Source organism: Rhinopithecus bieti, unplaced genomic scaffold (genome assembly GCF_001698545.2).
Source record: "Rhinopithecus bieti isolate Rb0 unplaced genomic scaffold, ASM169854v2 scaffold_7509, whole genome shotgun sequence".
Taxonomy (NCBI): Eukaryota; Metazoa; Chordata; class Mammalia; order Primates; family Cercopithecidae; genus Rhinopithecus; species Rhinopithecus bieti.
The window spans coordinates 2,241,252-2,266,627 of NW_016805750.1; the positions used below are offsets into that span (position 1 = coordinate 2,241,252).

Consider the following 25,376-nt stretch of genomic DNA (forward strand, 5'->3'; position numbering starts at 1 on the left):
GGTGGATAAATAGTAACATGATGGGGATTTCAGGGGGTCAGACACAGGCAGTCCCAGGCTCCCTGCCAGGGCCAAGCATGGTGTCTGGAAAAAAAGACATGGGGCAAGTTTCCCAGGGTCTGGGCAGTGCCCTCTGCACCTACCATCCCAGGCCCTTTGCTGGGGGCCTGGGCTGGCCCTGCTTGCTGTGAGTATGCGAGGGTGGCCACCCTGAAGCTCAGCTGATGCTGGCCCAGGGACACTTTGTTTCTAGGCCACAGGACCTGGCCATAGCTCATTTTCTTTCTCTCTTTAATTCTCCACCTGCTCTGGGTGCCCTGTTCCCAGCTCCAGATACCCTTACACTTCCTGCACTTTCTGAGGCACACACACGATGGGCTGCAGGGGTGCTTGGACTTGGAGCAGGAGCACTAGGTGGGTGCCTGGTCACTCTGGGCCTCTGAGCTTTATAACGCTCACTGTGCAATAAAAAGGAGGCCAGGAATCCCTCCCTCCAGGGCAGGGCTAACTGAGGGAGCACAGGGAATGAACCTCAAACCTGTGCAACATCAAACACCCTGGGGCTCCCCTGTCGTGGACAGCAGGCTGGCTTCTTTACTGAGCACAGGTAACACAGTCTGCTGAGCACACAGGGATCTGAACGTGGGTAACAGGGGCATCTCTGGGTTCTAGGGAGGCCGAGAGACATGCCTGGGACAGGGACATTTGGCTGTAGATCAGAGAAGTTACCCAAGGAGGGGATGGGGAGGGGAGGATGGATGCAAAAAAAATAATAGGGTGTGCAAGGCTCTCTGCTGAGAGGGAGCTTATTAAATCCACATGGCCTTCCTTCCAGAAAACTCTGGAACATCATGCATAACATAGATAAAATCACTTCTCCTTGACACAGACAAGGAAAGCCCTGGGGAAAGACCCATCGGTGGGATTTCAGACCCCTGGGCAAATGGCTAGGAGGCAGCTGGGCAGGGTGAGAAATGCATGCTTGGTGCCCATGGTGGAGTGCCCATTCTGTCCAGGGCACACAGGAGAAGGCTCTGCCTGCCACCTTCTGCTTCCCACCCAACGCTTCTGGAAGAGCCCAAGACGGCGCATGGCTCATGACCCTGGGGGTGTGGGTGGAGCCTTCTGGGCTTAGGATGGTCAAGATTTAGATGAGTTCGGTAGAAGAAAACAAAGATGGTGAGGATGCAAAGGCATAAGAAGGACACAATGGACTTTGGGAACTCGAGGGAAAGAGTAGGAGGGGGGTGAGGGACAAAAGAGAACACATTGGGTACAGTGTGCACTGTTCTGGTGATGGGTGCACCAAAATCTCACAGTTCACCTCTTAAATAACTTATTTATGTTACCAAACATCACCTGTTCCCCAAAAACACATTGAAAACAAACAAACAAACAAACAAAGATGGGAGTGCTTTAGTGTGATCATGGTCAAGGAGAAGGCTGGAAGGGCAGAGGAGTAACCAAGGGACCCAGGGGGTGTCTGAAAGGGAGGGCATATTTGTTTATCAGCAGGATTCCTTTGGTTTCCAGTGATTGAAAATTTAACCCAAACCAACTTAAACCACCAGGAGACCTGTATTGACTCATGTCAGTGCAAAGTATGTAAGTGGTTCAGCCTCAGGTGCTACGTGATCCAGGAGCTCAAATGTCACCAAGCATCTGATCTCTCTCCTTTACCTCCTCAGCACTGGCCTTGTCCCCTAATGCTGCATAACTCCACTGCCAGCCGCTTAGACTCTTCTTGGTAGCAACACAGCTGCCACAGCTCCAGATCTCACTGAGAGTGTCTGAACCATCCTTGTAGCTCCCTGACAAGCCCTAGTTATCACTCTCGTTGGCCTGGAATCATGTGATGATCTTTGAACCAATTACCGAGGCTGGGGAATGGAACATTCTGAATGGCTCAAACTGATTTTATAATCAGAGGCAGGGAGCTGGCTACGTCTCACCCAAGCTGCAGGACTGAGTAGGAAGAGGGGTTCTCCCATGCAGGGACTGTGGTGGGCGTGGATGCAAGGATGTGGGTGTCCATGCAGGCATCTGTAGTTGGCTGTGGAGTCTGGACCTGATTAATAGGTGTGAGCAAGGGTGCAGGAAGTCCCAGACCCTACTAGGAACCCTGAGCATGGAGTGGCATTTTCAGGGTTCCCCTCCCAACAGAGCAGCGGTGGATTGGGGCTGGTAGCACACCCCGGCCGGACATGGCTGTGGGAGCCTCCCCAGAGGTGGCCTACCTTGGCAGGATCTCTGCAACCCCTGAGGAGCCACAAACAGGTAACGCTTGGCTTCCCCAGGCCTGCGTTATGAAAAGCTTGAGTTACAAAATGCTCTGGCCATTAAAAACCTGCTACTGACTTTAACAGCAATAAAATATCTGCTGTTTATGAGTAATTAGCCACTTCTGGAAAAGAGCTCTATTCCTTTAAATTTATGGGGTGCCTTGATTTATGCATTTCATGGTGGGGGGATGTCATGTTACATCACATCAACCTGATGTAATTTGATGCAAATCAAACACATGAAGGAGTGCATGGAAACGCTTTCTCCTGCCTCCTGAAGTGCGTTTTTATATGGGGGGAGGTCTTTGGTCCTTATTCCATCTTTGTTCTTCTTGCTTTCTTTATCAGGAAAGTCTTAGGCGAATCTTTACCCTGAATGTCCTCGGTCCTGAGTGCACTGGCTGCAGCCTCTGACCACCCTTCAGGTGCTTCCAAGGGGACTTCATATCCCTGAGGGTGGCAGAAATGTAAATATCTGAAGCTATTTAATGAGCACCCATGCCATGCCCTGGGTTGCAGGGGCCTGGGGAGGCCAACAGTGAGACATACTTCCTGATTTTAAGGACCCCAAGGTTGGTTCCTATACACAGGACATGGTGTAATCAATGAGTCTGATTTCATATTGTCTGAGAGGTGAGCATGGGGTCTGGCAGGGGGAAAATATATTTTGAAAGTCTTTCATAGCTTCTGAACCTCTGTCTGACAGCTTAGAGGGTAGAGGTGAGGGTATTCAACAATTTGTTGGTGGGATTATGTATCTCTTTGTCTGTGTGCATTATTTCTTCTTTAGTCCACCCACTCATTTATCTATCTGCTCATCCATCCATCCATCCATCCATCCAACATCCGTCTGACACCTACTAAATTTTTGAGTGAAGTAACCAAGAAAAGTAAGACACAGATGCATATCCACTAACTTGCTGTGTAACCATAGGTGAGTCATCCCCTACCATCTGGCCTCCATGTACCTATGTGTAAAATGGGCACATCAGACCAAGCGTCTAGGAGCTAGATGATCTCAGATGTTTCTCTTGCTCTGCCATCCTCTGTGCCATTGTCCCTTTCCTCAAGGAACATCTCTGTGCAAGTACAGAAGGTGTAGACAACTCTCATTCATGGGATGCAGAGGTGCTTGACAAGTAGTTGAGGAGAATGTGGGGAAGAGTGATGGGAAGAGAGATAAGGTAGGATGCAGCGGTGGCCCTTTGGTGGAAGCCTTCGGCATGAATCTGGGTCGTTTGCCCATAGGAAAAACAGAGAGTTTTGATCTTTGATCTTTACACTTAAATGGAATTATCTCATGGGTGTAGGGGACAGCAAGTGGAAAAAGCCTGACATCGGGCTTGGAGTACCACCCGTAGTCAACGTGAGCTTGTTGGTTGATTCTACACGTATCCCGCCCTGTTGGCTTTCTTGGCAGGACTGCTGGATGGGTTTTACTAGGATTCTTGGGGTCATGTAGAAAGCACACACCTGGGTCTTCTAGCATGAGGCCCTTTTCTATTCCTACTAGCTTTCCAGAATGCCCAGCGTCCTAGCCTGGCTTCCTCAAAGTGACAGGCAGTGGTGTTCAAGCATCCTGTATAATGGCTCTGGGCTTCTGACTTTAGACGGGAAGTTACAGTTGAAACAAGGCCACTTGACCTCCTTCCTGGTTCCACCTTGGGTGTGCCTCGAGACGATGGAGGAAGTTTAGGGTTCTCACAAAGTCCAGGTTCAATCTGTAATATAATTATTTAAAAATGGAACCTTGCTATTGTTTTGATTTGAGTCTTCTTGCTTTCTGGTTAGGAGTGACATTTTTGTGGTCACGAACCAAATTTTGTTTCTTCTGTGAGTTCCCTGCTCACATGCCTTTTGTCCAGGTTTCTAATAGGGGTGTTTGACTTTTCCTTGTTAACTGCAAGTGCTCTTAAAAATACAAAAGGTAAAGTTATTAACTCCTTGCCTACCACATATGCCTGTGAGTGCCAGACTTCCATGTGGCGTTGGAACAGGTGACTGTGAGCAGGACTGAGGGTGATTGCAGGCCTGATAGAGGCCGTGTCAACATGCAGATAGTGACAGAGGAAGGAGGAGGAGAGGCAGGAGCAGACGCAGCCTTTGCAGAGCACCTGCTCTGTGCAGACGCTGCTTCAAGTACTTCCTAGCAGTGACCTCACTCATCTTCCCAGGTACCTTAGCATTGCCACTGCAGCACATGCATAGAGCTGACAAGGTACCCCTCGGAGCTCAGTTCTTTTAGAGTAAGATACTATACACCTTCTTGAAGCAGCAGCAAGTTTTCCTTTGTTACCCAGAGTCCAAGTAAAGAGACTCCTCCAGGAGCCCAGAGAGTAGCAGTGGCTGCCCTGCGGGGACCACAGTGGCTGCTGAATGCTGCTTGCAGCTTGGGTAGGTGATACTTCCATGCCAAGATACTGCAGTTACAGACTGCCTTGGGGTTCTCTGAAGGCTTCTCCTTAGGACATAACTTCTGGCACCTGGAGGTGGGGGTAGGGGAAGACGTTGATGTCAATTCCCTGGTGAGAAAGTACAGCGTGTCCAACATCAGATGGATGGTGCACTGAGGGTCCTGGACCAGCCCATGAATGGCATTTTCTCCCTTATGCGGAGAGAAACATTAATTGCTTAATTTTAGAATATATCCCTGTGTTCAGCATCAGCGAAATCCAATGGCAAATTGGTGATGGTTCAAGATCAGGGTTTGGCTACAGGGTCCTTCCCTGTCAGGTGGGCCTCAGAGGCACCCACAGGGGGACAGACGGAGGGGCTGAGTTCAGGGTCCAGCCTGGCCAGCCTCCTTGTCTAACACACTGGAAGCCATGATTCAGAGAGGGGCCAGGACACCTGAGGCCACATGGCTACCTGGATGACCATGCAGGTGTGGTTTAAGGGGGTGGGGGAAGCTACAAAGGGAGGATCCAGGCCCACTGATGTATGGTGGGGAGGCCAGTTGTCTTGGATCCTGGCCCTGGGGCTGGCTGGGAGAGGAGGTCAGTGCACCTGGGCTGGGGAGAGGAGTCATTCATTCAGTCAGCGCTTCTTGAGCACCTGCTAGTGTGAGGCTCTGCTCTAGGCACTTGGGAATGTTGTCCTGGTGGATGTGTCATCATCACAGAGAGGATGCCTTAGCTGCCCCTGAGGGCATCCTATTTGGTTCCAGTTGACCGTCTTCTTCCCGACACTATGCAAGGATCTAGATCTTGGGGTGAAGTGAACTGAGATCAGGAAGAGACTTGACACATCAAGGAGGGCTTCCTGGAAGAAGTGGTATTTAATTTCTCTCAAGATTACTAGGCACAAGGGCAAGGAGGGATTGCAGAGAGGATGTTCCCAACAGGGGAAATGATATGCACAAAAGGATTCCAAGTTGCCCCTCTCTGCTTCCTGAGAAAATGGAGTCCTTTTTCTTTCTTTTCTTTCTCTCTCCCCCCGCTTTTTTTTAGATGGAGTCTTTTTCTGTCACCCAGGCTAGGGTGCAGCAGTGCAATCTCAGCTCACTGCAATCTCCACCTCCCCAGTTCAAGCGATTCTCTTGCCTCAGCCTCCTGAGTAGCTGGGACTACAGGCACGTGCCACCATGCCTGGATAATTTTTTGTATTTTCAGTAGAAATGGGGTTTCACCATATTGGCCAGGCTGGTCTCAAACTCCTAACCTCAAGTGATCCACCTGCCTTGGCCTCTCAAAGAGCTGGGATTATAGGTATGAGCCACCTCTCCTACCCATGGGAGTCCTTTTTCAAAACACTAATAGGTTGAAGCAAGATGAACTGGAGGGTTCTCCATCCTCAGGTCACACTTTACTCCCCCTTCTTTCCTGATCATGGTTCGAAATTGGTCTTTGTCCCTGGAATCCATCTATGGCAGCAACACCCCCACATCTGAGACAGCAGCCCCTAGCAGCCCTGGTTCCATGAGCTGGGCCACCTGCAGCCGGCTCCCCCAGAACCTGCGTTGAGGTGGCCGTGAGTCAGTCGTCCCTCCTCTCCCAGGAGGCCAGCCCAACAGAGGCCAGGCCAGTCTGGTGACCTATGCAGGAGCTAGGGATGCTAAACTGGGGACCTCAAGGCCAAAGAGGACCGAGGGCCTAGCCCAGCCCTGGCCAGCCTCCATCTGTTAGCCTCAGCACAGAAATTGAGGCAGCAGGGGACCCGATGGAGTGCCTGGGTTTTCTGCTCAGTAATGATCATGCGTACTTACCGGATGATGTGTATCTGAGCTTATGTCTTCGACAGGTGCCCCTGTGGACGAATCTCCCTGGGATGACTTCTATAAATATTTCAGAATCAAGCCCCCTTTGATCACTCTTGCATATGTGCATTTTACATTATATTTAGTTTTGCACCAAATCAAATCTGAGGCCTCTGTGAAATGAAAATAAACTGTTCGACATGATATCATAGTCCACAAGTGCTTAAATGTAAACGGCTTTAATCAGGGGTAAAGGAGCGGGGAGGTGTAGCCTGATGTCTATTCCCTGGCTGCTGCTGCACCAGGGAGGGGTCCTGCGGAGGCCAGGGCCTCTGGTTCCCAGGGCAGGGGCTGTGCGCTGGGGCTGGTGAAGAGAGCCAAGGCGGGTTAATAGGGGATTAAATATCTAACTTCCTGCCATGACCAAGTCTGCTTTAAAAAGGGAGCAAGAAAACCAGCGAGAGGAGAGTAATCAATACACTCCTGACAACTGCTGGTATCTTTTTCAGTTTTGCGTTATTATGTTAAAGATATATCATTCATTAAAAGCATACACACACACACACACACACACACTCAGAGAGAGAGAGAGAGAGAGAGAGAGAGAGTTCTTGTTGCTTTCCTTGATGAGGTGGACACAGTTCAGATAAAAATCCATTACAGATAATTAGAGGGCTATCTCCTCCCCAAATCATCCCATCTGGGTGAAATGGGAGCCCTGCTTCATGGCCTAGATGTGGGGTGTGAGGGCTGAGTTACCATTCCCAAACTGCAGTCCATGGATGTGACACCCTGGGCGACCTCCCCTCTCCTGCATAAGCTTAGAGGACCAGGGGGGTTGGAAGACTTTCCATAGGTTGGGATTCTCTATAAGCTACAGACAGGAGGCTGGTAACCCACCTACTCTCACCAAGCTTCCATTCTGAGGAAGCAGGATCCCCTCCAGCCCGGGTCAAATCCAGGAAGGCTTCCTGGAGCACGTGAAGCCAGGATGAAGCTGGGAGATGTGGGGAAAGTTTCTCCTTCTACTTTTTCACCATTAAAAAGAAGGCAAGGGGAGACTAACACCTTTTTCCAAACTCTATGCTCTTCTTTCTCATGCACGGGGAGCCCTCACCACCGCAAGAGCTTTGACCTTCCGATGTTTGGTTTGTGGTCCAGGAGTTTATTTTCATCCTTTACTGGTTTACCATCTTCTCTGACTCACATTGGATAGAATATTGCCTTTTCTAGCTGTGCATAGACAGAAGGTATGTACAGTTTTGAAGCTGTTCTCTTGTAAGTTTTCTGGAGACATGACCATGTCACCCCTATAGTTGGTGGCTGCCCTAACGGAGGCTCTGTGGGACTGACTGGATAGTCTTAGGACCTCAGCCGTTGGCATCTTTCTTATAGGAACCTGGTAGAAGGACGGGTGAGGCTCTCCCTGGCAATGTGAGGCATGCATGTTACATTCCTCCTCTATTAAGAGCTTCTTAAGCTGCTCTTTTGCCCCAATATAAACTCCATTCCACTAAGATTGGCTTTCAAGTCTGCACCAGCCCATGCCTCTGCCCTATCTCCTCTCTGTCCCCAGAGCATTCCAAGCTCCGTATACATTTTGTACATGCTGGTCTCTCAGGCACATGTGGCCTACTCCTCCTCTCTACCTGGTGACCCCCTCAAGGCTTGGCCAAGGCCTGTCTCCACCACCACCTTCCTTCCTTTCTCTCTTCTGCACTTCCATTCCACTGTGACCAGCATGCTGAAACTCTCTCCAATTCAGCAGGTGACCCAAGCTTCATGAGTCCATCCATGCTTCCCTCCCTGAGTCAGCTTTTAAAGGCAAGGGCCTGGTCTTGCTTGTAGATCTCTAGATGTACCCATATCTTGCCACACGTAGGCATTACAAAATGTTATCAAAAGATGCCACTCCCGCTATATAGATTCTCGGATAAGACTGACAACAGGAGTGTTTTGTTTGTTTGTTTGTTTGTTTGTTTGAGATGGAGTTCACTCTTGTTGCTCAGGCTGGAGTCCAATGGCGCGATCTCTGTTCACCGCAACCTCCGCCTCCTGGGTTCAAGAGATACTCCTGCTTCAGCCTCCTGAGTAGCTGGGATTACAGGCATGTGCCACCCCACCTGGCTAATTTTGTGTTTTTAGTAGAGATGAAGTTACTCCATGTTGGTCAGGCTGGTCTCGAACTCCCGACCTCAGGTGATCTGACCCCTTGGCCTCACAAAGTGCTGTGATTACAGCCATGAGCTACCATGACTGGCCAACAGGAGCATTTTTATTAACCACCTTTACATGCCTTAGTCATGTCCTTCCCCTCTCAGCATGTCCTCTGCTACCAGATAAGGGGGCTTCTGGATCTAAAAGCTATGCTAACTGCTGTGGTCAGCATCTAAGAAGCGTTACTGCACAGGTAGAAAATGCCTCATTTTCTCTCCCACAACCCCCTGTGCCCTCTCAAAATCCCTTGGTGAATAGGACAGCCTATCAGTCTTTTAGAGAGAAAAAGAAACTGAGGCTCTGGCAGGGAACCAAGGTCACACTGATGCTAGTGGGAGAGCAGGCAATTGGATTCACGTCAGTGGAACTTCAGGTGTCATTCTCTTTCCATTACTCCAGTCTAGTTGGAGGAATAAGCCACCTGATTCTACAGGAGAATGTGGAATAATGTATCAGCCCTTCTAGATATTAAGAAAACAGAAGAGTCTAAAGATAATTTTTTGGGGGGTGACCCTCTGGTCTACCAGTCAGTGAGTAACAGACCTGCTAAATTTCTCCATCTGTAGTGCCTGCCATGTCTGCCCCTCATATTTTCACTGCTTGGCCCATGTCTTTGTGCATCCTCTGTTCCTTGGCCTCCTCAGAGCCTGCCCATGGCTGTGGCTTCCTTCTTTCCAGGCACTTCCCAAATGACTGAGCTGGCTTCTGACTGTCGTTATCCAGCCCAACAAGAATAAATGTGTTGCAAAAAGCCAGCCTGGCCACTAGCATGTCTGCATGACTTAACTTTCTGAGCCACTGTTTCCTCATCTTTTGTATTGGTATTCCAATACAATACAATTCCAATACAATAACATAGGACCAATCATCTAAGGTTGTATAAGGCTGACATGAGATAATGATTGTGATGTACCTAGTAGTGTTGGCAGGTGGTATTTTGATGAGGAGTAGGAAGATGATGAAGATGAGGATCCTGTTAATGTACATAGTGATGGTGGTGGCCATGATAGTGATGATGGTGGTGATTTTGGTGATAATGATGATGATGGTGATGGTGGTGATGATGATGGTGATGGTGATGATGGTGGTGATGGTGGTGATGGTAATGATGATGATGATGGTGATGATGGTGGTGGTGATGCTGATGATGGTGATAATGATGGTGATGATGCTGGTGGTGATGATGGTGATGGTGGTGATGCTGATGCTGATGATGGTGCTAATGATGATGGTGATGCTGGTGATGGTGATGGTGGTGATAGTGGTGATGATGGTGATAATGGTGGTAATGATGGTGATGATGATGGTGATGATAATGGTGATGGTGGTGATGCTGATACTGGTGATGGTGGTGATGATGGTGATGGCATGATGATGCTGTTGATGGTGATGATAATGGTGATGGTGGTGATGCTGATTCTGGTGATGGTGGTGATGATGATGGTGATGGTGTGATGATGATGCTGTTGATGGTGATGATGATCATGATGCTGGTGATGCTGGTGATGTTGGTGATGATGGTGGTGATGCTGCTGCTGCTGCTGCTGATGATGATGATGGTGATGATTATGATGATAGTGATGATGATGCTGATAATGGTGATGGTGATGGTGATGGTGATGATGGTGATGCTCTTGCTGCTGCTGCTGCTGAGGATTGTTGCTTTTTATTGAGAGGACAGTCCATAGTCTTAACAACTACCCCATGTGAACTTTTCTTCATTCCATCCCCAGCACCTACTTGCCTGGCTTTGTGTGTTATGGGCAGGAAGTGACCCAGAGATCCAGACCAGAAGTCTTCTCTACTCTGAGAAGATGACAGGAGAACCCCTTTGTGGCCATTTTTCTTTTCCATCTGATGTTGTTGTGCTCATTATCTGTATTCATTTCTGGGCTGCAGTTTCAGCAGAGACTCCAAAAGCCACAGTGATGAAAGCTCTTTGCCTTTGAGAATTTTTTTTTTTCACCAAACCCAAACCAAAAATGGTCACGTCTTTGAGAATTTTGAAGTCATCCAAAGTTTCTAGGGAGAAGACACTCAAATTCTTTTCCCAAATTCTCCAACTCTTGTCCCACCAGCATGGAAGCTGCCTAGGGCTCTGTGGGACCACATACTAAGCCAGACCGGCCAAATCCTGCTCACTACTCAAGGCAGTGAGGGCCTTGACTTTGGCCAATGTTCCATCCCCAAGGGGACACTTGGGAATTTCACTACAGTCTGCAGCTTGACTCTGTTGGTTACACAGTTGTCATTCTCCACAGCCTGATTTGAGTATGGTGTTTTTGTTCATAAATTCAGCAAGGATTTAACTGTTTCTGGCCCTGTCTCATGGCATTGTCTACACATCAGTCAAAATGGAACAGGTCACCCGCGCTGCCCTCCTGTTCATCTATTAATCATCTGGCAAATAAACCACTCAGTATCCTGCCCACCCCGGTAATGTTTGTGATGTAATTTGTTTGGATGCCCAAATGTCACCAGCGTTGATTGTAAGAGATGAAAAAAAAAAATGCACTTGCTCAGCATAGCAAGCTCTAGGCCAAAATGTAAGCATGAAATCTCTGGTTTATTTTTGTAATAATGTTTACAGCTGTTTAATGACCCTGAAAAGGTTCAGTAGTCTGGTGTTCTGTATTTCAGAACAGGAGTGTATTATGCTTATAACAACCTTAGTTAAACAGTTTGAGCTACAACAATTGGAAAAATAGTATTTAATAAGAAGCCATGGTATTCTAGGTGAAATTGTCTTAATTACTGTTTACCCTCAGCATAAGAAAGCAAGGTGGGCTTCAGGGACAGACTGAGGGTCACGTGAGCCTCCAGCAATGGGGTCTGCCTACTACTAGAAGTGCATGTTATGAGACGATTTTGAGTAAAATCCACAGTGGTGTTTGGAACCCCCCTTGCTGTGAACCCGAGTCCTAGACCCTGCAGAGCAGCTTGGAGGTCAGGGACTCCTGCAAGGCTTCTGAGGTAGCAGTTTCACCCACATCGATGAAAAAGGGAGTATATTTAGTTGTGCTTGGCTAGACAACAATACTTGATTTTTTAAAATCCAGTGCAAATGGTTATTTTGAAAGCATTTTATTTTCCAACGATTCTTTTTCGTGGTATAAGGAAAAAGCTCTTTCATACAACTTACTGGCAAGATCTATATTTTTTTGGACTATTCATAAGATTACTTTTTTTTCTGTGCTAGCAAAATGAAACTGTGTTTTTGTGTAAAATTTATTTAGACTCGTAGCAGCTGGCATTTCTGGTGTCCTGATAGTTTTAAATTTCATTTTGAGTGAAAGATACAATTAGATTCTCTATTGGAAGAGTTAAGTGAAAACTTTTGTCATTGATATCACAGGAAATAGTCTTGAAGGCAGAAATGCAAAATCAAAATAACCATTAGCACCATCAAAGGCAGCTGAATGGCTCACAGTACCTGCAATGATGGCAGTGATGAGACAGAATGTATTTTGATAATCTGTGTACCCAATGGTGGGGTTCATTTGCTGAGTGTGAAATTGCATTGCTCAAGAAGAAAACCTGTAATGTTTGGAAGCCTTCACCTGGGGCCCCTGCCTGTGTTTAGAGGTGCAGCCCAGGAGTTCCCACATTGTGATGAAGAATCCCATGGCCACCAAGAGCCTAGCTTAGTTCTTCATCAATATTGGCTGTCTAGTTGAGTCCCCAAGGTACCCCATGACTCTGTGCTCAGAAAAGATCGGGGCTGGGGGGGATGTTGCCATGTTTCTGCGTTGGGGAGATGATGCTGCAGACACAAGAGTTTACAGTGGCCTTTAACTGTCCAGCCTCGGTAAGGACATTTGGCTGCCCTTGCAGAGTTAGGTAAATTATGTATTCATTGGTTCCTTCCGTCAATCAACCAGGGTTTATTGATCCTCTTCCTTATAAGTTTCAGGCTGGGGCAATGAACTGAAGGCTGGGGCAAACTGTTCTCACTGTTTAGTAGTTTGTTTGCTTGCTTTTAATTGTGCTAAGGGTTTTCCTGCCCAGGTGAACTGATTCCATGAGTTCTCGCAGAGGTTATCCAAAATCCTGGCTGCCCAATTGCCTTAAGCCCAGGATCATGGCCTGCCCTCTGCTGGCCCCTGGCTTCCGTTTTTAAAATTTTGATTCGGGGGTACATGTGCATGTTTGTTAAGTTACATGGGTATATTGCATAATGCTGGGGATTGGGCCTCTAGTGCACCCATTGCCCAAATAGCAAACATTGTACCCTATAGGCAATTTTATCAACCCTCCCTCCCCGGTCTCCCTCCCCACTTTTGGAGTCCCCAGGGTCTATTGTCTCCATCTTTATGTCCATGTATACCCAGTACTGAGATTAGCTCAACATGGATTAAAGACTTAAACATAAGTTGTGAAACTATAAAAAAAAAATCCTAGAAACATCTAGAAAAACCTCTTCTGGACATCAGTCCAAGTGAATAATCTGTGGCTGCAGCTCCTGGGTCACGCAGTGCTGAGTGAAGGGTCAGTGGGGAGTGTAGGCTAAAGTGCTCTGGCAGCAGGGTCGGGGGTGTGCTGTGGCAGGAGGCCCCTCCAGGGATATTCCCTATGGGGCCTGTCAGGGAGCAGCATGGTCTGAAATGGAAGGCTTACTCCGTGGTGGGCTGGGGAAAGGGGTAATAAGACCTTCCATCAGGTCTTTTTTGAAAATTTAAAAAATTATCTTTTAAATTATTTTTATTTTTTGAGACAAGGTCTCATTCCCATTGCCCAGGCTGAAGTGCAGTGGTACGGATCATCGCTCACTGCAGCCTTGACTTCCCCAGGCTCAAGTGATCCTCCCACCTCAGCCTCCCAAGTAGTTGGGACTACAGGGATGCACCGCCAAGCCTGGCTAATTATTTTATATTTTTAGTAGAGATGGGGCTTTGCCACGTGGCTTAGGCTGGCCTCAAACTCCTGGGGCTCAGCCTCCCAAAGTGCTGGGATTACATGTGTGAGCCATTGCATCCGGCCCCTTCCAACAGATCATCTCGTTCGCAGGCAACTCCACTTCCTCTAGGCCCGTGAGCTCTTATGTCTGCAGTTGGATTCAATCCTTTAACAGTAGGATTCATGATGCCTTAGTTTCCCAGTATAGGCATTTGTATACATTTCTAGAGGGCTACCAGGTAGGGACTCCTCACCCTTCCTTCAACACAGACATACTTAATGTACTTACACACAGAAACACACACACACCGTCAGACACCAAAGCTGAGATGGTTTCTCTTTTCTTCAGCTTTGCATTCAACCTCAAAGGGACCTTTCACTGCTCCCCTGTTACTTGTGGACACTCACTGACACTGGCCTCTTAGATCCACAGGCCCTTGAGGGCAGGTACATGGAAGGCCCCTGGGAAATACTGACTGAATGGCTAAGGTAAGGAATAAATGCATTCTGGATGAGTGAAGTGTCAAGGCTGGAGAAATTGGGGCTGACCCAGGTTTTGCGAGTCCCAGGCCGGGCCTGGGGCCAGCCTGTCCTGCCTCGGCTGTTTTGGCGCAGAGACAGCACACCAATTACCCCATACTCTTTCCAGGAACTCGTGCTTCCCTTTCTTGCTCTAAGTCAAGCAGCAGGCGTCAGTTACGACTGCCCCATTGCAGCGGCCTCAGCTGCACCTGCTTGAGGAATCACAGAGGATTCTGAGCTGACTATCGTGGTCCTGCTTCCCAGTAAGGCTCCGTGTAGGCTTCTCCCAGGCTTATTCAAGGGCTGGGGACCAATATCCTGGAAGCGTCTCCTGGGGAGCTGGCCAGCTCCTCTGAAACCCTGGGGTCTTCCATGGGCAGTGATGGTCAGTTAAGTTCTAAAGGGAACCACTGCTTTGTCTCCTAGTATTCAGCAATTGGGCCATCAGGGGTAGTCCAAGCCTGGGGTGATCACCATGGACACCCAGACTGGGAAAGTTGGGGGTGTGGACTCCCTTCCCTCCCCTCCCTTTCCCTCCCCTTCCCTTCTCTTCCTTTTTTCTGTTTTTCATTTTTTAAGACAGAGTCTCGCTCTGTTGCCCAGGCTGGAGTGCAATGGTGTGATCTCAGCTCACTGCAAGCTCTGCCTCCCGGGTTCCAGTGATTCTCCTGCCTCAGCCTCCCAAGTAGCTGGGATTACAGATGCCCACCACCACATCCAGCTAATTTTTGTATTTTTAGTAGAGACGAAGTTTCAACATGTTGGTCAGGCTGATCACAAACTCCTGACTTCAAGTGATCCGCCCACCTCGGTCTCCTAAAGTGCTGGGATTACAGACATGAGCCACCATGGCCGGCCAGGGGTGGCTTTCCCTTGGTGGTTTCTGAACCTTCAGCTTCTCAGTGGTAGCCAGGGACCCTTCCAACTCTGTCCGATTCTGATTGTAGGTGCTCTTGGACTTGTGCAGAGGCTGAGGTTAGGTCACATGACTGATTGTAGGTGCTCTTGGATTTGTAGGAAGGTTGAGGTTAGGGCACGTGACTGATTTTAGGTGCTCTGGACTTGTGCAAAGGCTGAGGTTAGGTCACATAAGGTTGAGGTTAGAGTGAGTCTCTATTCACTCATTCATCCATTCACTTGGGACATACCGAACCTAAGGGAAGCCAGCTCTGCATGAGGACCCAAGGCTTCATCCTTGACCAAGACAGACATACCCTCTGCCTTCATGAGAATGAAGCATGTCTATAAAAGGATCAATGACAAAATGTTGCCCCCATGGTAAATGCTACAAAGAAGAAAGTAAAGTGTTGGGACAGAGAGGGGCTGGGGTGTCAGCCTCAGACAGGGTGGGCACAGAGGGCTTTTGTGAGAAAAGATGTGTGAGCTCAGACCCACATGAATAAGAACAGAGCCAACTATTAAAAGAGCCAGGGCAGTATGCATGTTCTAGAACATTCTATCCTCAGCTGACAATCTAGCAAAGGCATTTAAAGACTTAAAGAGGTTACAAAGCTTTGTTAACTCTGGCCAGGATGGATAGATAGAAAGATAGATAGATAGATAGATAGACAGATAGATAGATAGATAGATAGATAGATTTGAACAAAATAAAAGAATTCCATACTCAAACCAAACCTGAAAATTCCCACATTCCTTAGTTGATGAGTTGAGCTGTTACTTGCATAGTATGAATCGTGGTGGTGTTGGGGGACATGGTCTTCAACACCATGCCCCTCATCCAAGCTGATTTGCAGTCTCGCCACATTCCACATTCAGCCTTCTCTCCCTCCTGCTGAATTGGCGTCAGCTCATCAGCGGCAACCTGAAAATAGCCCATCTTCCTGGATTCATGTCTTCTGAGCTGGCCAACTGGGTAGCCTTTGGAAGTGGGCCAGCCCTGTTGGCCTTAGACTTTCCAAACTTCCACGGAGCTGTTGGGTAGAATTCTGAGCAATCCCGTGTGGCTTCAGGGTCATGATCCCTGTTGGCTCAGAAGAGGAGCCAGTGCAGCTGTATGGGGCTTGAAGGTGGAGAGAGGGTGCCAGACAGGGCCCTGGGGCCACCAGTCTCTGCCTGGAGCCTCCAGCAACCTCTGTACACTGTGCCTGCTCCTCCCTGCTGGATAGTGGGTGTCATGAGTTCTGGGGCTGGTAGGTCTTGTCCACCATCATGTCTCCAGTGGCAAGGCTAGGGACTGGCACATGGAAGGATCTCGGTAAGTTTGTTGAATGAATGCAGCCACCTCCGTGGAATATTAGCTTTTTTCTGACCAACCTCCAAAATGGGCCTGTGTGTTTTAAGAAAATTTGAGTGTAGACTGCCCCAGAAACAAAAGGAAAGATGACAAGCTGGAAGCCTTCTCCTATGGCAAGTGCCCATGCACCTTTACGTGTGTCTTCACGCTTTGCACAGTTGTGCATATCTTTCATTCGTGGACACAGTTGGCCCAGCACCACCACTGTAATCCCTCAGCCGCCTGGAAATAAACATTCATGGCTCTTTCTTCCCTTCCCTTGCAAGATAGACTCACCACCCTACTCCTCCTGCCAAGGAAGTCAGATCTCCCATTGGAGACCCCCCACGCCACGCAGTCTCCTGTCGGGAGGCCCAGCAAGCAGCAGACCCTGCTGAGCCTGCCTGTGGTTCCTCCACAGTTGAGCTCTGTCCCCACAGGTCCCCCTGGTTAATCGCTTAGCCCAGAAATCAGTCCTGGCTAGGGTTAAGCACAGCTCCTGGACCACCTAGCTGCCCAACACATCTAAACAATGGGATGCAAGAGGAGAGGTGTGTGCAAAGATGATTCCAATGGCAGGAAACAAATTTGGAGTCCTTCAGGTGGAAGACATAGCTGGAAATGGAAGGACCCCAGGCAGGGGTTCATTGCCTTGCAAAGTTGAGCTCCCCATATGCTCCAATGTGGAAAGGGCTGTTTCCTCTGCCCTCCCTGGAACCATCTGGTTTTAGCCATTCTGCACAGGCTGGAGAGGGGGCAGAGAGGACTATTAAAGACAATTATGCAGACCAGCTTTGAACGATAGTGTTTAACAAACAACTTTGAGTTCTAATTTTCTGCAAAACACATACTGCAGGTACAATTTGTACTCATTATTGTATATTGGGAAAGTTATTAAAAACACTCAAACTTGGTTGAGCCTTCCTATGTCATCACCCCTGGATTTTAATGGGTTTTTATCTAGTTCTATAAAAGATCTCTTTAAACCCAATCGAAGTCCCTGCTTTGGATATCTTGCCATTGAAGGATGGGAAGAACCCCATTATAACGTATCGGTGTTTCCTTTTACCCAAATTTGAAGAACTTCAACAATCTGCTAAGATTCCATCAGGAGATAATTTATACTTCTTTTGATGGGCACAGTTACCAAATGACAAAATAACAGTGTTTCGTAACATAAGGGTTAAATCTTAATCTCTGAGGTTTGCAAAGCCGCTACTCGCAGTCTCCTTAAAATTTAATATACCTCGTTAATGCTTCCTTGCAAACACTGAAGGATTTTTATGATTATAATCATGTGTTACAGCACCTAGTACTGTTTCTAAGCAGCATACTAATCAGCTTAATGAGATATTACTGCACTTTTTGTTGACTAAAGCAAAATCCCTTTTATTGTTCTAAAGCCTGTCCTTTACTTTATTTTTTCCCAAAACATTATCTTGTTTTATTATGTACCAGTAAATATCATGCCACTGGTTTTTTTTTTTTTTTTTTTTTTTTTTGGCCAAATCATAAAATGATCTCTTTCATCTCAGACTGGTGAATGTATTGAATATAGTAAACGGAAAGAGAAATTCCAAGTGGGTTTATTTGGTCTTATAGGGAAAGTCATTCTGCTCTCAGGCAAACTTTGGACTGAACCAACAGGTACAGGTGCGACAATGGGGCAACGGAGAAAAAGTTTCACACGTAGACCCTTGATTTGTTATTAGGTGTTGAAAGTGGTAAAACATTAATAATTTAAAGGTGAATGAATAATTGCAGTCTGTAAATAGAAAATACAAGGAAGACGATCTGTCGCCAAAACAAATTGGAGGAGCAATGCCATATTGCATAATTGGCATTTAATAATTCATTTTTTTATTATTGTTTTTGACTAGAATTCCTTAGCATGATTATGTGTAGGTAAGGCATGAAATGCAAATTCCCTGCCCGTCAATGCTGTTGATTCATGGCGCCATAGCCGCACCTGGTACGGATCTGAACTCTGCCTCTCTTTTCAGGGATGGAAGAAGCGAGCCTGTGCCTTGGAGTGTCTTCGGTGGAGCCGGAAGCTGAGCCCCACCTGAGCGGCCCCGTCCTCAACGGCCAGTATGCCATGAGTCAGAAGCTGCACCAGATCACCTCCCAGCTCAGCCATGCCTTCCCCGAGCTCCATCCCCGGCCCAACCCAGAGGAGAAGCCCCCCGCATCCCTGGAGGAGAAAGCCCACGTGCCCATGAGCGGCCAGCCCATGGGCAGTCAGATGGCGCTCCTGGCCAACCAGCTGGGCCGGGAGGTGGACACCAGCCTCAACGGGAGGGTGGACCTGCAGCAGTTCCTCAACGGGCAGAACCTGGGTATCATGTCCCAGATGAGCGACATCGAGGACGACGCCCGCAAGAACCGCAAGTACCCGTGCCCGCTCTGTGGCAAGCGCTTCCGCTTCAACAGCATCCTCTCCCTGCACATGCGCACGCACACGGGCGAGAAGCCCTTCAAGTGCCCGTACTGCGACCACAGGGCGGCGCAGAAGGGGAACCTCAAGATCCACCTGCGGACCCACAAGCTAGGCAACCTGGGCAAGGGGCGCGGGCGCGTGCGCGAGGAAAACCGCCTGCTTCACGAGCTGGAGGAGCGCGCCATCCTGCGGGACAAGCAGCTGAAGGGCAGCCTGCTGCAGCCCCGGCCCGACCTGAAGCCGCCGCCGCACGCCCAGCAGGCCCCGCTGGCCGCCTGCACCCTGGCCCTGCCCGCCAACCATAGTGTGCCCGACGTGGCCCACCCGGTGCCCTCGCCCAAGCCGGCCAGCGTGCAAGAGGATGCGGTGGCCCCGGCGGCGGGCTTCCGCTGTACCTTCTGCAAGGGCAAATTCAAGAAGCGCGAGGAGCTGGACCGCCACATCCGCATCCTGCACAAGCCCTACAAGTGCACGCTGTGCGACTTCGCCGCTTCGCAGGAAGAGGAGCTCATCAGCCACGTGGAGAAGGCACACATCACCGCCGAGTCGGCCCAGGGCCAGGGGCCCAATGGCGGTGGGGAACAGTCGGCCAACGAATTCCGCTGCGAGGTGTGCGGCCAGGTGTTCAGCCAGGCGTGGTTCCTCAAGGGCCACATGCGCAAGCACAAAGACTCCTTTGAGCACTGCTGCCAGATCTGCGGCCGGCGCTTCAAGGAGCCCTGGTTCCTCAAGAACCACATGAAGGTCCACCTCAACAAGCTGTCGGTGAAGAACAAGTCCCCCAGCGACCCTGAGGTGCCTGTGCCCATGGGCGGCATGTCCCAGGAGGCCCACGCCAACCTGTACTCCAGGTACCTCTCCTGCCTGCAGAGCGGCTTCATGGCCCCAGACAAAGCCGGCCTGAGCGAGCCCAGCCAGCTCTATGGTAAGGGCGAACTGCCCATGAAGGAGAAGGAAGCGCTGGGGAAGCTGCTGTCTCCCATCTCCAGCATGGCCCACGGCGTCCCGGAGGGGGACAAGCACTCCCTCCTGGGATGCCTCAACCTCGTGCCGCCGCTGAAATCCAGCTGCATTGAGCGGCTGCAGGCGGCTGCCAAGGCTGCGGAGATGGACCCCGTGAACAGCTACCAGGCTTGGCAGCTCATGGCCAGGGGCATGGCCATGGAACATGGCTTCTTGTCTAAAGAGCATCCGCTGCAGCGCAACCACGAAGACACTTTGGCAAACGCCGGGGTTCTGTTTGATAAGGAGAAGCGGGAGTACGTGTTAGTGGGAGCAGATGGCTCCAAGCAGAAAATGCCTGCTGATTTGGTTCACAGCACTAAAGTGGGCAGCCAGAGAGACCTGCCAACTAAGCTCGACCCTTTAGAAAGCAGTCGGGATTTTTTGTCACACGGGCTGAACCAGACGCTCGAGTATAACCTGCAGGGTCCTGGGAACATGAAGGAGAAGCCCACCGAGTGCCCTGACTGCGGACGGGTGTTCCGCACCTACCACCAGGTGGTCGTGCACTCCCGTGTCCACAAGCGGGACCGCAAGGGTGAGGAGGACGGGCTGCATGTGGGCCTGGATGAGCGGCGTGGCTCGGGTAGTGACCAGGAGTCTCAGTCGGTGAGCCGCTCCACCACGCCGGGCTCCTCCAACATCACCGAGGAGAGCGGGGTCGGAGGTGGCCTCTCCCAGACCGGGAGTGCCCAGGAGGACAGCCCGCACCCCTCCTCGCCGTCCTCCTCAGGTAGGTTAGCCGGGAAGTGGGGAGAAGCAGCTTGCACAGCAGCCCTGCCCAGGGCTGCCTGGTTCTGCTCCCAGGCCTCCAGTCAGTTCCAAGGCCAGTGGGTCTTGATCGAGGACATGGGTGGGTTGAACACTGGGCCATGCCTTTCTTTCCCTCCCTGACTGGAGGGAAAGGGCAGTCCTTTCACCTCTTACGCCTTCCCTTGAGCACTGGCTACCAAGAAAGTAGCTTGAGGTAAGGCATGGTGGCTCATGCCTGTAATCTCAGCACTTTGGGCCACTGAGGCGGGTGGATCACTTGAGGTCAGGGCTTTGAGGCCAGCCTGGCCAACATGGAGAAACCCCATCTCTACTAAAAGTCCAAAAATTAAGCAAGCGTGATGGTGCATGCCTGTAATCCTATCTATTTGGGAGGCTAAGGCAGGAGAATCGCTTGAGCCTGGGAGGCGGAGGCTGCAGTGAGCCAAGATCACACCACAGCACTCCAGTCTGAGCGACAGAGTGAGACACTGTCTCAAAAAAGAAAAGAAAGAAGAAAGCTGCCAGGTGGTACATTTTTCAGTGGACATAATATACCTTTTTCTTGCAATTGTCCAACCCCATTTCGTGGCCTGATGCTGTCGGCCATCATCTTGTCTCTGGAACTCAGGAGCTGGCATTCTGCTCTATCCCTGGGTGTGAATGTGTAAGTTCCAAACTCCACCGTCTTTCTCTCCCGCTTGGCGTAGTCCCATAATTCTCTTACGTAGGCACCGCAGTCTCCCTCCCTAAGTCAAACCTATCTTCTGGCCCCTTGCAAAATTACGACGTGGCTCACCTGCCAGATCTGAGTGACCTAAAGAGCCCCACCACTTTCCTCTGATGGTTTGGGAAAGTACAAGCATTTGAAACACAGACGCATGACTGTTATGTCTTAAATTGTACTGTGTTACATGGGCGATACAGCTTTGGGGTCTAAAATAGCAAAGCAGAAAATCTGTCATCAAACTGTCTGTGAAATGATGAAGCTTCTTGGCCCAGTTAAAAAAAAAAAACAAAAAAACCCAAAACAACAACAACAACAACAACAACAACAAAAACACGCTAGCCTCAAATGGCTAAATTAAAATCACCACCTAACAGCAGGTAAGGTGTTGCCTTCATCCATATTTCCAAAGCCCCTTACTAATGGGTAGTAAATTGAAAGTTATATCTCTAGCCCTTTATAAAGAAAGCACCTCGCTAATACTGTAATCATTCTGCAGCCTAACAACAGAGGAAATCATGCCATAACAAATACCCTGTTACTAATGGCAACATTGATTTCTGCAATCAGCCATTAAGCCTAGAAAATGAAAGACAGTTTGAGGCACCTCGAGGCACTGCCTTGCCCACTGTTAAAGATGTAGCAGCACACTGTTGAGGGTCATTTTTAAAAAGTTTTTTCTTCTTTCTTGATCCCACCCTCACTCCTTGGTTTAGATACCTATTTCGATCTTGGAGGCAATTCACTGCTGCACTTATAAAGTAGATGCCAGTTTTAGCTTTGCTCTTATAGTCATACTCTTCTTCTAGGACAAAATTAGTATTAAAATAAAGTGGGACTCTGCCGGCTTATTACAAACCAGTAAAGAATTGTTAAGACACATAAATCTGGTCTGCACATTCCAGAGATTCCGATAGCACTTAATGCCGCTGCTTAAATACCCATGAAACACACTGTCTACTCCTGGAGTCCTAGACTTGTTTGGGATTTATTATTGATGAGACGCTTAGGAAGTGTCTAACTAGCAGCATGAGTGCCATGGAGGCGTGAGGTCACACTACCTGGAGCAATTGCCACAAGGAGCACACTAAGATTCGAGGGAAAGGTTTTCACCATGTAAACATAAATCCCTACACGAGAGGCAGCCAAGTGCCAGGTGTCCCAATGTCAGGAGGAACTCTTTCTGGTCTCCTAGGATGAGGTGTCCTCTTCTGGCATGTGTCGTCTCTGATTTTGAATTGGGACCTTTACAGGACAGGATGCAGACAGCAAACTGTTTCCCCTAAGGTTTTAGAGTGACGTGGAGTTAACATTGACAGATTTCCATCCCTCTCTCAGACCTCCTGAAATGTAAGGTTCTCGGCAGAATATTCTGACACCAAATGTTCAGCTTCATTAATGACATGTTTACCGTGTTTTTCTCACCTTCTGGCCAAGTGATAGCCCTCATGCTATTCCCATCTCTGTTGCTTGCCCATCTCTCAGTGCTCGGTTGAAAAAAACCCATTTTCCTTAAAAAGAACCAACCGTGCTCATGACTCAAAAGAGAATTATACTTGAGTTGTGGTTATCTTCTCACTTTTATTTCCCCTCATTGAAGTATTTTACAATTGTGAATACTGATTCTTTCATTTCTGGTTGACTTCTTTGTTTTCTTCATATTCAAATTAGACCCTTTCATAATTTTCTGACTAAGTAGGAGAATTGAGGTCATACCAATATGCAACCCGAATCAGCTGTGCGTCTGGGGCATTCAGGTTTCCCTGGGATTTAGGACTCTTAACCAAATCTGGTTAGTCCTCCCACTTATTTCCAACAAGTTTGACTTGTATAAAAGTGCGATTAAAATAAGCATTTAAATAAAAATCTGGGTACAATGGGTATTTTATTATTACCTGTTAAAGAGAAATCTGCAAGGTGAAGGAGAGAGAAAAAAAATCTTTAAGCCCTTAAGTAAAGAAAGAAGTACTTATTAAGGCTTCTATTAAGAAATAACTGCAAAACACGGTTTTACAAATTTCTCAGACTGCATAACAATGTCACAAAACTTAATTTGCATCACTTGATTCTTTTTTTTGTTGAAAACTGGGTCAGTAGGGCCTGAGAAACTATTTTTTCAGATCTTAACCAATGAATTCTTCTTTATAAATCGCTGCTCTTAACATGATAGTAGTTCTGAATTCATCATAAAAAACCTTTTTACAGAGCCTCTTAGAACAGATCTCTAGAAGAAGGCTTACAATGAGTGGCAGAGACGTCCTTTGTTATCTGATGTAATTCTTTGCAAAGAAGGATTGGGAACGGAGTGGCTGTTTAAAAATGTCTTGCTCAGACCGAGACGAAGAAGGGGTCAAGTTTGCAATCAAACAGTTATTGCCGAGATGGGCGACTGTCACTGGCTAGGCTAATGTGGGATGCAGCTGTTTGTTATGTGAGCAAAAGAATGTTTGAATCAGTGAACATGTGAAAATGATTCCAGTGAACCAGAAAATGTGTTTGTTCTTTGGCTCTCCAAACTGCTGAGAACCAAGCTTAAGATCAACTGCGAAAACTAGGACCTTTGACAAATTGAGAGGTCATATTTTCTAGCAGAAAATGGACAAAACTAGTCACACAGATCACTTCCCCATCTTCCCCCTTTGTTTTATTTTTGTTGTGTTGTTGTTTATTTGACTTACCAGTAATTTCACACCGTGGTCAATGTCATTCCTGCCTCCGTGTACAATACAAAGAGAAACTATTTGGAAAGCAGCAGCTTATAAATTTTACTCTTTTATGACATTTAGAAAGCGGGGTGGCTGTTTCGATACCTCCTCATTTCTGGCTTGCATGCAGACACTCTTATGGCATTAATCTTTGCATCTTTCTCTAAAACCTCCTCTAAGGCTGAGCTCGAATCCTAGCTTTGCTGTGAGTCAGAAAACGACCAAAGTTCTGTTTCTTCAGATTTTGCTTTGGAAATCACACTCAGAATAATTAAAACTTAATGTACTAAGAAACGATACTGTTCATTATATCCAACAGGGCAGTTACCTTCCGAATTCCCCGTAATTTTGGAGTGGGGATAATTGAAGTGTTGATGGTGGGAAGGGGGTAATTGAATGCATTGACCCTCTGTTCATTAAATAAAGTCGGCTAAGTTACAGGATCAATGGAAAGCCAGGGAGAGATGCAAAGATGAAAATATCGTTAACCCCTACTACTTCTGGTATAATATTTTGAGATGGACAAGGATTATTTGGTCAGCTGGGCTAACAGCCTTGCGAGGTCTTCTTTTGTTGTTAGAGCTGCATTCCTGAAATGCTGGGTCTCCATCCCATTGACCACAGCATCAAAGGCCTTTATCTGGGGTGCTCTCGCATTTACATGGGGTGTATAGTGATATGATAGATTTTCTTTCTTTTCCACCTCTTTTTCTCATGTGGCTCCCCTCCCTGCCCCATTCACGATAACCAGTGCCTGCTCCATACACAAACAAATCCAGGCACCTAAAAGAAGAAAAGAAAAGAAAAAAAATTTGAGTTTGAGGATTAAGATCTTCATTTTTTTTTTTTTTGCTTGTGCATTCCAATTGTTCTTAAAATATTTGGCAATGTCAATTAGTAACTGAGCAGAGTTAGCTGATGAACACAATTTTCCAGTAGACTGAGCACCCTATTGTTGCCGAGCGAACAGCAGATTTCTGAGGTCATTATCATTCGCTGGTTGCTTGGCCCAGCTGCTTCCTGCTGCAAAAGCCAAACTTTATACCGGAGCTCGGGGAGGCTGCAGCAACAGGGGGCTGGAAGGGGGGAGAGGGGAACTGGCTGCAGAGCCGAAGACAGTCATTATCAGCAGAGGAAACAGAAAGTAAAAGTTTCCAGGCAATTCCAGGAAAACTACCGGAGCAGGCTTCTTCCTCCTGTTCCATTCCAACCACCTTTCACCTCTAGGCAGGGAATTAAAAAGGACTTGGGGAGACCCCCCTGAGCATGGTGGCAACTAATCTCTTTGCAGAGCGGAACTTTGGAAAACAATAATCCCATTTATAAATAATACTTAAAAAATTTTTAGCCCAGGCTCAAGCATGTGAGTGATGCCCTCTTAGATAGACTCCTTCATTGTTTTATACA

At 48.1% G+C, this 25,376-nt stretch overlaps 1 protein-coding gene across 7 annotated transcripts in view; it reads left to right on the top strand.

Moving 5' to 3' along the window:
- Positions 1 to 25,376, top strand: part of ZNF536 (zinc finger protein 536) — a 490,720-nt gene that overhangs the window by 202,432 nt on the left and 262,912 nt on the right. For all 7 annotated transcript variants that reach the window (XM_017873600.1, XM_017873601.1, XM_017873602.1 and 4 more), the window contains exon 3: positions 18,349 to 20,520. In XM_017873600.1, coding sequence (XP_017729089.1) covers positions 18,351 to 20,520 — 2,170 coding nt within the window. In that variant the 5' untranslated portion in view covers positions 18,349 to 18,350. The remainder of the gene's footprint in view (positions 1 to 18,348; positions 20,521 to 25,376) is intronic.